At 36.7% G+C, this 13656-nt stretch overlaps 1 protein-coding gene across 6 annotated transcripts in view; it reads right to left on the bottom strand.

The window, feature by feature from the left end:
- Window positions 1–8980: 8980 nt before the first annotated feature.
- LOC124170807 (protein O-linked-mannose beta-1,2-N-acetylglucosaminyltransferase 1-like) overlaps window positions 8981–13656 on the bottom strand; it is a 28173-nt gene continuing 23497 nt past the window's right edge. For all 6 annotated transcript variants that reach the window (XM_046549772.1, XM_046549775.1, XM_046549777.1 and 3 more), the window contains 4 exons: window positions 11613–11721; window positions 11445–11516; window positions 10806–10915; window positions 8981–10085 (listed from right to left, as the gene is read on the bottom strand). In XM_046549772.1, coding sequence (XP_046405728.1) covers window positions 10019–10085; window positions 10806–10915; window positions 11445–11516; window positions 11613–11721 — 358 coding nt within the window. In that variant the 3' untranslated portion in view covers window positions 8981–10018. The remainder of the gene's footprint in view (window positions 10086–10805; window positions 10916–11444; window positions 11517–11612; window positions 11722–13656) is intronic.

Genomic DNA, 13656 nt, shown 5'->3' with positions numbered 1-13656 from the left:
AATCCATTTTGACAAATAGGAATATTTTGGATGCATTTCAGTAGTCAGTGGACCTTGAAAGTCCTTGACACTTGGCAGACATATACAGTAGACTCTCGTTAATACGAACAACGTTGTTACGAAGTTCTCGTTATTACGAATCAAACCGTTGGTCCCGTCGAAAAGGCCTATCCAAGCTATAGTAAAAGAAGCGTTATTACGAAATTTTCGTTTTTACGAAATTACGAACCTATGTCCCGGTCCCGGCGGTTACAATATGAGCTTTATTACGAAGTTGCACGCACAAGTCACGGTATTTAGGTGGATATTCACTACACTTAAGTTTCAATAATTGCGCCACGTTTAAGTTATTCTCGTTTACTGTGCCTAAGAGCGTCAATTATGGTTCTTTATTCAGTTTACACGCAACATCATATAACTAGCTTCATTCCTGTGTAGTCAGGGTGCCCTACTCATAACCGTTCGTAAATAGGATGTACAGTCAGACATCTTCCTAGGCACATTCGATTTACGAATTTTCAGAGATACGAGCATTCAAAATTTTCAAATTTCACATTTGGCGCCTTTCGATTTGGCCGATACTACGCGGTGTGGCGCTGGGAAACTCTCACTGTGATCATGATCTGAATAAGGTATCAATGAAAATGGTGTGAATTTAGGAACTGTTCAACGTTTCGCCCGTTCTTCGTCACCGCGGGGAGCTATTTTTTCGGCTCCGAATGCATCGCAGGCCCCGCTAGATCAGTTCGCCACAAGCGTGAGTAAGCGCATACGTGTAATGCAGTGTTGCATCCCGCAGGATAACCTTACTCTGCGATAAATTACATACAGTCCGGCTGGCGAGGGTTGTCCGATTACGGCACAATAGGATGGGCGGATAATCCTGCGCCAGCACGGTTTAAAGCCAACCGCTGTCCCCCAAACGCACCTCACACCCTCTCCTAGTCATACAACGTTGTCAAATACATAAACGAACACGAAATAAGCCTGATCCACCAAAATAAGCCCATTCTTCGAATCACAGAACAAGTGATTATTCCTCTAGGTCCTTCACGCTCGTCGTCCCTTCCGGATCTTTTCTTCACGGAACACTTTGTAAGCGTTTCCCTTTCTTACCTGGCAGCCTTGCCCCCTCCCCGGACCTAGACCATTTTGTCTGTAATTGGACAACTCTCGGTGGCCGGACTGTAATTTTATCAACCTAGGAACAAGGTCTTGGGACGCATCGAGTTTGAATATCGGAGTTCATGTATTCGGGAAGATATCAACCCTCGATTGCGTCATGGCGCAGTATTCTGTTGAAAAACTGAAACGCATTTTCCTGTCTATATAGATTTCCGCGTAATTTAATCGCGTTAATAATACACTATTCCTTTTGACAATTCCTAAAAGAAACGTTCTTACGAACTTCGTTATTACGAACCTCCGATTTTTCGGTCCCGTGAACTTCGTAATAACGAGAGTCTACTGTAGTCTCCAACATGTTATTGAAACGAAGCATTTAATCCTCAGACTAAATATTTATAAATTTTCATGCACATTTAAATTGACCGGATGAAGCCATATAAACCATGAGAATAAAGTGCTTCAAAAAGGAGGAAAAGTTAAAAAATAGAAGACATATGTAAATTCATCATCATTAAAGTAATAAGAAATAGCCACCCTTTTAATCCTCCTACATTGCTGCAATGCTGATTCATTATACATAATTAAATTCTACAACTGTACAATTATTTATCATGTTCATTCTTGGCGATTTATGGAAAAATGAATACATATTGTCATCTACTTCATTTTAGCACCCAAATGAAGAATTTAAATTGTCTGAATACACAAAATCAATTGGGATGATGCCATGATTTATGATGGCAGATGCTTTGATATTGGCTCATAGATTAAGTCACTGTGAATTTTCAGTAGGCAATATCAATATTTTGCATGAAAAAGAAGGGCTAAATAAAATGGGCTCTTTCTGAGTTTGTTACAGCATAAACTGATGAAAATAGTTTTTTTTACTTTCTGTACAAATGGAGGAATATAAAGGAATTCTGCTGGCAAATGGAAAACTCGAAATCTGCAGCCCGTAAATTAATTTCATTCACCTGAGAAATTTTATAAATATCATTTTTTTGGAGTAGGTAAATTTTAATCCTATCCACCTAAAATGTTTTATGAGATTAGAGAAATCAAAACTCAAATCCTAATACAGTAGATTCCAGTTTAGGGGTCCACCGGTTACTTCCCAATGAGAATTGGGTGGTGGAATCCACGTGGAACCCACGTGGAATCCACGTTGAGTGGTGGATATTTGGTGGTGGTGGATATTGAGTGGTTGGACCCACGTGGAATCCACGTTGATTTCAAGTGGATTTGTGGTGATTATCATAAAATGTTAAACAGAATTTCTAATTTGTGGAACTTAACTCTCTGCTGACATTGCGTCATTTATCATCCTGAAACCACGCTAGATATGTGAAAATGTATCTCACATTCTATTTTTATATAATTCGTGGAAAGGCAGCCATGAGAGCACATGAAAAATCGTAGACACATATATAGAAGGTTAGGATATAGAGTGGTTGAGGATTTAATGGTTTTAGGACAGCACCTACTGCTGTTTTAATTTTTCCACCAAATTTCCACGTGGGTTCCACGTTGATTCCACGACCATAAACACGTGGTATCCATGTTAATTCTCCACGTGGGTTCCACGTGGATTCCACCACCCATTTCTCACTGGGTTGGGGCAGATCTTGAAGAACAAAACCCAATAGAAGAATACTATACAAGAGTTTTCTCCACATAAATGGGACAGTGTGCTGCTTTATTGGGCCATGAGTCGGCGACGTTGACTCTATCCTTGTGACAAAATTAAAATTTTGTTGCATCAAAATACTATTTTTTATATTTTCCTCCTTTAATTTAGTTTTATTTTTCACAAGTGTGCCTATTCTTGGCTTCTCTTAAAGTTCTTGTTTTTATACTATCAGTTAGTGGATTCAGATTCTGTTTCCTGGCCATGAGACCTCATTCAACGCAGTGTTGTGTTAAAGAGGAGATGACTCCTGTGGCATTAGCTGGGTTATGGATAATAGAATGAGCCTAGGATTGTGAGAAAGAAGTGGCAACACCTGTGGTTTGGGTATACGAGCGGGTGAGGGCCAATTTCTCAGGATTGCAGGCTGATGTTGAGCAGAGGAGACTGGTCAAGGTGAACAATTTTGCTTACAAAGACGTTTTTGTTTGCAACATCTAGAAGAAAATTCAACTGAATCATGTGGTTTATTCTCTTAGTCCCTTTCCAGTGTACAACTGAGTTATCACCATTGGAAGATTAGAACGTCTCTTTGTTCCTTTCTCTTTTTCCCATCCCCATCTCAGTAGCTGACGCATGCACCAAAGTCATTTTCTCTTCACTCGTAAGTAGTTATTCATGAACTTCCATGGTGATCGAACAAGGGGTTTGCATCAGTGGTCCAATGTTAAACAAGAGGTCAGAGGAACTCACTTTGAAACTTGATCATGGCCATTTTAAGGCAACCTATATTGTTGGCTGTCTCGATGGAAGACCAGAAACGAAATAAAATTCAAGAGATCTCACAGAGATAAAAGGTTCTGATGTTCTGAGTGCTGAGGAGTGGAAATTGAACAAACTGCCCAGTATGCACAAAAATTTTTGTGCTGATGACATTTACAACGCCAATGGAATGGAGCTATATTACCGAGCAACACTAAATGGCTCTCTTTACTATAGTTATGTAGGACTAACGGGCTCCAAAAAAGCAATGGATCACAGCGATGGATGGATGGATGATTGTTCAAATGTTTCGGGAACTGATAAAAAAACTCTTCTGGTTATTGGGCAAAGTGCTTTGATGCTTTAAAGGGTTAAGAATAAGCAATTTACCAGTGAAGTACCAAACCCATAGCAATGCATGGATGAGTGTGAGCCTCTGCACGCAATGGTTTACTAGTTGGTATAAGGAATTGGCATGAAAATCAAGAAAGGTTATTCTTTTACTTGATAACTATATGGCACATGCTAATTGCTTAAGTGAGTTATTGAACAATCAGTTGGAATTTCTGCCACCAAACACAGCATCCTTGGTGCAACCAATGGATGTGGGGATAATAAAAAATTTGAAAACACTTAATTGTGAGAAATTCATAGATAACATTCTAGAATCTATAGAAGATAAACTTCTGATATCATCATCCACCACCAACGAAGCTCAAAGGTGAACATTCTGCAAGAAATTATTCGTCTGGCTGAAATCTGGCGAGATGTCACCTGTCAAATAATTCAAAAATTTTTTTTCAATAAGGTTTCAAACATTCTCATGCAGTTTTCAACATTGCAGCGGAATCTGAAAGCAAAATCAACTCTAAATTGTACCAAATAACAAGCTATGAAGAGTTCGATATTATCGACTGCAATTTGTACCAATTAAAACTGTAAAGTTGATATTACTGAAAACATATTAAGCGGGCAACAAGGTGAAGCTGAAGGTGAGAATAGTGATGGAGATGAAATTGCACCTGAGCATAGACCCGGGACATCTCAGGATACAAAGAGGTTCATTGAGGGGTCACGACTCATCTTCATGCAAAATGTGATGAAGGTAGCCCAATGTCGTCATTGGATTTCTGTGCCAACTTTGTTCATATGACGAGAATGCAGCAGAGTACATTAGAACTCCCTCGGATGAGGGGATAAGATTTGAACTGTACTCACCTATTTATGACTAAATGATATATTTAGGAATCACATATTCTTAATTAATTAACCGTGACTTTTTCTATAATAGGACTTGGTGAAAGACATTCATCCAGCGTCCCCTGAGGCTGTGAAAAATATTTCCAACAAAAATTAATATAATTCTTAAAAATGTTAATAAATTAACTTAACCCTATGACTTATTGAACAAATGATTAGTTTAATAAACTCTGTTTGCATTAAAAAAATTTTAGTCTTCTTTATATCAATTCAATTTTTTTATGCCCATACACGGGAGAGTTCGCCTAATTCCCAATTAACCGGAATCTACTGTACCAAGTAATGATAGAAATGCCCCGTACACTTTTTTAATCAAACAGTGAAACAATAGCTTCATTAATGCTCAATGAAAGCTTTTGGTAAAGATGAATATGATAAGTCATTTCGTGAAGTATCTGAATCACCAGCTGGATGTAGGAAGGTGGAGAGAAGGTCACTTTAAAGGTCAACAAACTGTCGACTTATTCTTCATCTTTGTCATTCTTTGAGAGATGCATGATCCTGATACTAAATTTCCATTCAAATTCCCTTTTCTCAATAGAGCTAATGACATTAGTCACCTTGAAACCACCTCTAACAGGGCGATTATTTTTTTATTGCCTAAATCGAAAGATTATTACTCCTGGAGTAGGTATTTCATGCTTTTAGATTTTTAAATGACCTTATCTATTTTTCGCGATTATATGAAAAGTGAAAATTTTCAAGCGCACGAAAATGCGACGGCTAAGTATGAATGCGGGGAAAACTCCGTGTGACGTTGTTCTGGTTCCCGTTGTCGCCAAGTGAGGTGATCTTGGGGCGAAGCTTTGAGCACTGATACAACGCAGGATGCTTGCAGGTAGCAGAGTACCCTGCTAGCTGGTAGCGCTTGGCTTAAATAAGGATTATTAATACCTTATCAAACGAAGAAAACTTTCCGACCTTAGCCAGTTTTAATAGGTTATTAACAAGACATGTTTCCCTGAGCTCTGTGCCTCATGCATGCATTGATAATCTCAGACGATGTAAAACTCCCATCTACTCGTATAGAAACTAGGTCCCTGTGACATCACGTGGAGTGGCATTGCATGGGCGCCAATCTGGCCTTTTTCAAATGAGGATAAAATTGACCAATGCCATTCGTTTAAACTAGGATTTCTAAAACTGAATAATTTGTATATTATGAATACACTAATGGTGGGAACGAATCGCAATCAATGCCTTTCGTTTTCTTTGATGAAGGAAACTACCCTATTGTGCCGTTTCATGCTGCAAGAACTACTATACTTTCTGGTAGATTACACTGCAAAACATAAAAGAGATTGTGTTGCAGGCCTTACAGGATAAAAAAGTAATGTCATAGAGTCCTCTGGATGGCAGTTCTCTACACTACTCCCTCATAGGATTTTATTATGTGCTCAAACTATGCATTATATCATTGAAAATCCAGGGGACTCTGATGTTATATACATTCTGATGTTCATTAGGTATTGATAGCTGTGCCAGTTAAACTTTCAAAAAAATTATTTTTCTGCACAATTAGTAAAAACTGCATTGATGATGGAAAGAGAATTGACCCTTACAAAAGCCTTTGAGCAATGTTAAAGATTTTGATGGTCCAATCTATTCAGAAATTTGGCTGCTGACTCAAATAACTAAAGTAAGACACACCTTGTTATTTAAATTGCAAACATTTCAAAACATAACTAAGTTGATCTCTTCAAAGCAGAGCAAAATTGATCCTACATTGAGAATACAAAATTAATGCCATTAGTAATCACTGCGGGTTCCCTATAAGATGACCTATTTTTTCTTAGGACATGGTAAACAAAAGGAGTTATATGTAGGTTATAGTATAAAAAAGCTACCCTATTGGAAATACTCAATTCTGTTCAATTAAAAATTGACAAATTTCAATTGAATAGAATTGAATATTTTCAATAGGGTAGCAAATCACCAGCAATCTTTTATTACAAATTGTAATGGTTGTTAATTGAAGGAAACCATGTCCATCAAAGATGTTTACATTCCTTATAGGGTATGAAGTAGCATCAACTTCAATATACTCTCCCTAGGGCCTCTTGACCTTAACACCAATACATATTCTCATCTCACATATTCTGGTTAAACATTACTAGGGTGGTCACATATCCAGGGATGCCGACTTATAAAAACTATTGGGGGGGCCCAAACCGGGGATCTTTCTCCAGGAAATTTTATAGGTAGTGAGTTTTAAGTTTTTTAAGCATTTTAGAAGAGTCGTATGATCAACATTAGAATCCTTATAACTACAGTCTCGATATCTGGACACTCAGGGGTAAATTGACAAGCCGGACTCATTTTTTCCTCACACCCATAACGAATTTTTGGGGGGGCTCGGGCCCCCTCCAGCCCCATGGAGCCACTGCACATATCATGGAAATATCAAGGAGATTAGGTCATCTGTCAGCAAAAATGCAAAATGTGTGGGATTTTCATGCCTTTTCATGGAAAATCCTCAAATACTTGGTTTCACTATTGAAATGGTCAAATAAATAAAATGGCAATTTCTGTGAAATGTATGAAAATTATTATTTAATCCATCAAAATTATAGCAGATTAAATGCATACAAATATTTAAAGAAAATTATTATTATTAATATAGCAGATACGGTAGGCTTAACTAAAACATTTAAATCTAAAAAGCTGGTCCCCATTCCTAATTTTAATGTCCTTTTTCAGTTTAGCCGAACACAATAGCGTGGTTTCCTATTTTATTTTACTGCCTAAATCGAAAGATTATTTCTCCTGGAGTATGTATTTCACGCTTTCAGATTTTTAAATTACAATATCTATTTTGAACGATTAAATGAAAAAAGAAAATTTTCAAGTGCGCGAAAACGCGACAGCTAAGTATGAATGCTGGGAAAAGCCCGTGTGACATCATAATGGTTCCGGCTGCCACTGTGTGAGGCCACCTTGGTGTGAAGCTATGAGCGTCACCACAATGCAGCCTTCTAGCAGGTAGCAGAGTACCCTATTAGAAGGTAACATTTGGCTTAAATAAGGATTACTGATACCCTATCAAATGAAGGAAACTTTCCGACCATAGACAGTTTATGGTTGGAAGAAAATTACTTTGCTTTTCTACAAAACACACACTTTATTGCAGACTAGTTTTGGTACACTGTACCATTTTCAAGACTAGTCTTAAAGAAAATTATACTCATATAGCATCTGGGTCCCTGTGATGCCATGTGGAGTGGCATCTCATGGCCGCCAATATGACCTTTTTCAAATGAGGTTATAATTGACCATTGACATTCATCTACACTGGGATTTCTAAAACCAAATAAATTGTATATTATGAATACACTAATGGTGGATAATGAATCGCAATCAATTCCTTTCGCTTCTTTGATGAAGGAAACTACCCTATTCTATCCATGAAACCTTTTCTCTTCTGTGCCATCAAACTCTGATCAGATCATCCCTGAATTATTCTATTGAGAAGATGATTAAAGTAAGAGCCGTCCCTATTACTTTCTGCAAAAAGAGAGGGTGCACTCTCATACTAATCACAGCTCAAAACAAACATTGAAACAGAAGATGCATAATTGATTTTTTCACAATCGACATTCATCGACATTAAAAAAATAGGGATGGGAAACTCAAATACACAGTTGAATAATGAAGTACTTGTGACAATCATTGAAGATATTAAAATGCTGCATCTAATTAGTTTTGAAATTTTGATGGAAATTAGCAACACTTGCCACTTCACATTCTGGCAACACCTGAGTAAAATAAGGAGACCAAAATTAAACTGAATATATTTTTCTGCCTGAGAGAAAGTTATAAATATTTTTACAGCTGAATTCTTCACAGATTTAAGTTAACATAACAAAATGGCACATGAAGAAGGTGGGGAAGCACTGCAACAACCATTAAAAACAATTTTTTTATTTCCTCACCACCGAAAACAGCACTATTCGGCCTTTTAGATCGGAGTTTTTTGATAACATGTAACAATCAAATGTACACAAACATCCATGCCCTGGATGAAGTCCACTTATCAAGACGGGACTCGAACCTGTGCCCTTTGGTTTGGCAGGCGAGTACTTTACCCCTCCACCACCGAGGCCGGCTTGTTGAAGGCAATGATTTACACCAAAATACAGCGTGGAATGACAGATTTTGAACTAGATTGATGTCTACCATCACTTACAGTAAATAATGTAAACATTTTGGGTGAAAAAAACTTTTATTTTTTATAAAAACACTATTCAGTATTCTACTGAAAGAGTACAATGGCCAGGTAGTGGTCAAAGCTGATCACAAAACATCCAGTACTCTGCTTTTGATAATTTATCCACAAACAAACTTCTATACACAAATATTAAAAAAAATATAAACACATACAAAATATTTTTACTTATATTAAAAATACCCAAATACTTACATGCACAATTAACAAGCTTTATTGTCAATTTTTCATGCACATTGAGGCACATGAAACATACCTTAATTTTTTGAAGTCATATCTCTGACAATCATTTCCAAATCCCACAATATTTATAGGTATATAAAACATACAGTAGAACCTGCAGAAAAGTTTTTCATTGGACATTTCATTATTTGCGCTTATAATGCATAAATATTGAACCATGAATGACAATTTATATTTTTTTGGAACAGTAACACACGAGAATGTTTACAATAAACCACATTTTCATAACTGTACACATTCCAATTGAATGCTTTCGATACAGCTGCAAAAGAATCCTTCCTATGAAAACTGTTGAACTCTACCATATCATGTCAAAATTTGATTTCCATTTATTCTAATATTTTACGGGCTCTAGAATGAAAATAACAGTAATGATAATGATACTGCCATGACAGCAAATATTACTAATCTAAAATTAAAGAGAGATGAATGAAAATGCAGAAAGTAACTCTGCTTCAATTTCCAGTCAAAATTGCACTGCAATTCTTGCGATCAGTTATATCATTAGTCAGAGTGAATTATAATGGACTTTGCCTGACAACATGCAACTCTTAATTTAATAAGCGTAAAAATATTTCACACACAATCATTGAAATGCAAATATGTACAACCCTTATTTAGGAAATGCAGACATGAACAAGTACAACTGATTCAGTAACATTATCAATTTGCCCCATCTACAGGTTCTACTGCTTCTTATTTCAGCCTCAGCCTCCTAACTCTCCAACAAGGGTGCCATAGAAATGTAGCTGCCTTTTCCAATCTTTCATCTGCTACCTTCTAACCTTGCCCTTTATTGGTTCCATGGATATAGGAGCCACACTCATTGGCTTATACTTCCTAAAATGGAAAACAAAAGCAATACAGTATTGTACAAGGAAGTTCATGTTTACCCAATATTTAGCAATGACCCAGGTCATCACTCCACCCAGTCTTGATGAAGTACGCTCAAACTGGCATGGTATAACAGCAGAAATAACTCCACTCCCATTGGCCGCTTTGATGAGTAAACACTCAATTTAAACACTGCATTTGAACTTTAAGTAGTCTTACTGACTAAATGAATGTATGTATTACTTTAATACTAAGTTTATAGAATTGTCAAGTTTATCTTGAGGGTTGCTCAAAAAAGATTATGTATTAAGTTTTTCGACAAATATATTGTCATTCTCAGGGCTTCGAACTGCATTACCAAACCTGGAGACAAAAATCAACCATCAAGTGTTTGAAAAATTGCATTGCTATATGCATATGCATTGGCGATATAATTTTAAGTAATTACAAATATAGTTTATACATTCAGCCAGATATTGAATGGTTGATTTTTGTCTTCAAGTTTACTATGCAAGTGCCTGGCCTTGAGGATGACAATATAATGGTTGAAATGCTGGCAAAGAACTAAATTACCTTTCGTTGACCAACCCTTAAGAGAAACTGGACAAAATTTTCCAATTAAAACATTATACGTGTACAAGGATGTTACAAGTATGAATGAAAACTCTGATGAAGTAATGCTAATTCATTAACATGGCATTTATAGCATTAAAAAAGGGAACTTACGAATATTCAGAATTTGGCACTCCAATCACAAGCATTTCACTGCCTTTCATATGCATTCTCCACATGCTCTTATGGTAACCCCGGGGATCTAAATCCCATATTTTAAAACACTGGAAATAGAAAAGTACATAAGTAAAACATAAATCAGCTAACTTACAATAAGCTAAGTATGTACTAAGAAGAATAAGGAGGATGGCTATGACAACATTTCCCTAGACTCAAAGAGAGCACAAATAAATAAAACCAGAGATCTACTGGAGAGTAGGAGAAATTGAAATCTTAAAAAAATACAATACGCATCATTCCATAATTTACATAATATTCTCTAGGTTTCAAGTTCTACATCTTCACAGTATCAAGTCTATCGCTTATTTAAACTTAATAAATTCATCATTCATAACAGGCCATACAAATCAGTATGGTGGATTCCATAATTATTTAGACCCAAATATGACAGGAAAACTGTTAAACTGTTAACTCTGTTGAAATGGTATTAATGATCTACGAGTTAGTCAGCACTTCTGGCTCTCATTAGGAGGCTGTGGTCACAATATGGCATTATCCTGCAAGATGGCTGAAAGAACTGAAAATTAACGCCAATTATGCTCTGGATTAAAAATAAAACATAAAACTAATTACCTTGGCTACCTGCAACCATGTAACAAAATCTTTTGGATCGTCCATTTTTATGTACATGATAAAAACATCTCCCTGTAAAAAAAGAATGTCAATAAGTAAGAACCCATGACTACACTGACTTCAATGTCAGTAACATATAGCCAAACTTATTATTATCTATGTAGTTACCTTCCTATCAGGAATGAAATTTTCATCACAAGGTGACTTAGTGTGATCCAGGACTGTACCTTTTTTGATAAGTCCAACAATTAGCTCTTCATAATTATTCTTTTTAACACTGAAAAAGATAAATGATGGACTTAAATACGTCTACATATGGCACATACATGTCCGATTTTTGGTCACTAAAACAGATAAAAATATGCTTAACTCATGAGACAATACCAATGAGAAGTGAGAAGTAAAATCTCAGATATTTGACTCCTCACGAAAAGAAAATCCATCGTAAATGGATGAACTCATACCATAAACTTTCCTACTCTTACGCCACACTCACATGAGATATTCACCTGTGCATGTACATGGCCAGACAAATGCTCTGAGAGATGTATGAAATTATAACAGGCTATTTCCTGGACATACATATGTGCTTTTGCACAACTTAGGGTGTTTTCACAGGGCTTTTTTTATGTTGATTCTGAATGTGCTTAAATGTACATTACTTTTCTGTGCACCCATGTAGGTAAATGCATCTAGTAAACACGCCTTTAACCAACAAAATTACACGCAAATACTTTGTTTTTACATCCAAGTAATTTATATTTTTCCACAATTCACATCATTTTCTTAAGGCCAATAATTTTTCTATATGAATCTGCCCCTAATCTATGCTGAAAAAATTTTCAAGTCAGCCATTCAGAACAGACCACCATAAGGAGCACTGAGAAAACATTAAATTAGTAACAACCACAACAAAAACTATGGATAAGTTTGAAATTTTGTGTAATTCTATCAAAATGACGTGAGACCATTTATTATCCTTGACATTTTTGTATTCAATGCTATTAACCTGTTTTCTCACTCTCCTAATATGGGACAACCGCCAGGGTCTCTAGTGCTGCATATAATTTAGCACAGTGCCAACCCTATGAGGCTGGGGCTCAACTGGCTGAAGCCATGGAGAAATAGAATCATAGGCATCCATTATTCAGTGGAACCTTGATCTATCGTTTTTCAGAGGGATGGATGAAAAAAAACGACGAATGCGGGAAAACAATTAATACAGGAATGTTTGGCTAGGTTGCCTATGTCCCAGGAAACACTGGATTTTTGGTGAGTTAATATGATATTCATCAAGGGATTCCAACAAGATGTTAGCTGATTACAGGAGCATTAGTACTTCATTCAAACTCTTAGGCCATATTGTTGATTCGACTTATATCTCTTTCAAATATCCTAAAGGAACATACCACCTTGTTAAAAAATGTTTGCACTCCACTTAGAATTTGTACTGCTATTATGGATTTCTATCTGATGTAAAAATTCTTATCCATCAAATGCCATATCAAGTACACCTATTTACTAGAGCAATGTGCACGTTATGCCTAAAACAACTGCTTTCGCCGATGCAGTGATTGGTTGTGAGATGGATAACAAAGGCCAAAAATAGTTTATTATTTGAAATGTTTCTTTCTAACAATCAAATTTTTAATACAATTGAGGCTATGTGTAAAGCGTGAACAATGTTGTGTTAATCGTCAGCGGCACGCCCACCTGATCCTCGGCATCATCCCACTTCTCGTTTTCACTGGGTATCTCACTCTACCCCCACCCCTGCCATTATGTCAGTGGACAACCCGAGGCGTTGCAATACTCTCGTGCCTCTAGCCCAGATTCTTTTCTTCATCTTCAATTATTTTCAGTCCATCTTTAAAGGTCTTACTTGTTTCTTCGGAAGGGCCAAGGTTCGAAGGTGAATAAAAATAAAACTAATAAAAATGAAACACGTTTCTATTGTTCTCGTGTAACTTGATATTTTCTTTCGAAGCTAACGCCTTCGTAATACAATCCCTGCTCGAGCTGGGACCTTTTGTTTGACTTCGGAGAAGAGGAAAGCATCAGAGGGGGGAGGCGAGTGCTGAATGGAGGGGGATAGAGGACCTTGGGAAATGCGCTAATGTTCCTATCCTACGACACTCAGCTTTTCCCTATTGTAGTTCAATCTCCTAGGGAAGATTCAAACTATGTGTCTGTTGTTATTAGCCACAAATAA

Source organism: Ischnura elegans, chromosome X, assembly GCF_921293095.1.
Source record: "Ischnura elegans chromosome X, ioIscEleg1.1, whole genome shotgun sequence".
NCBI lineage: Eukaryota > Metazoa > Arthropoda > Insecta > Odonata > Coenagrionidae > Ischnura > Ischnura elegans.
Note: the sequence above shows the minus strand (reverse complement) of the source record. Positions and strands in the feature narration are given on the sequence as shown.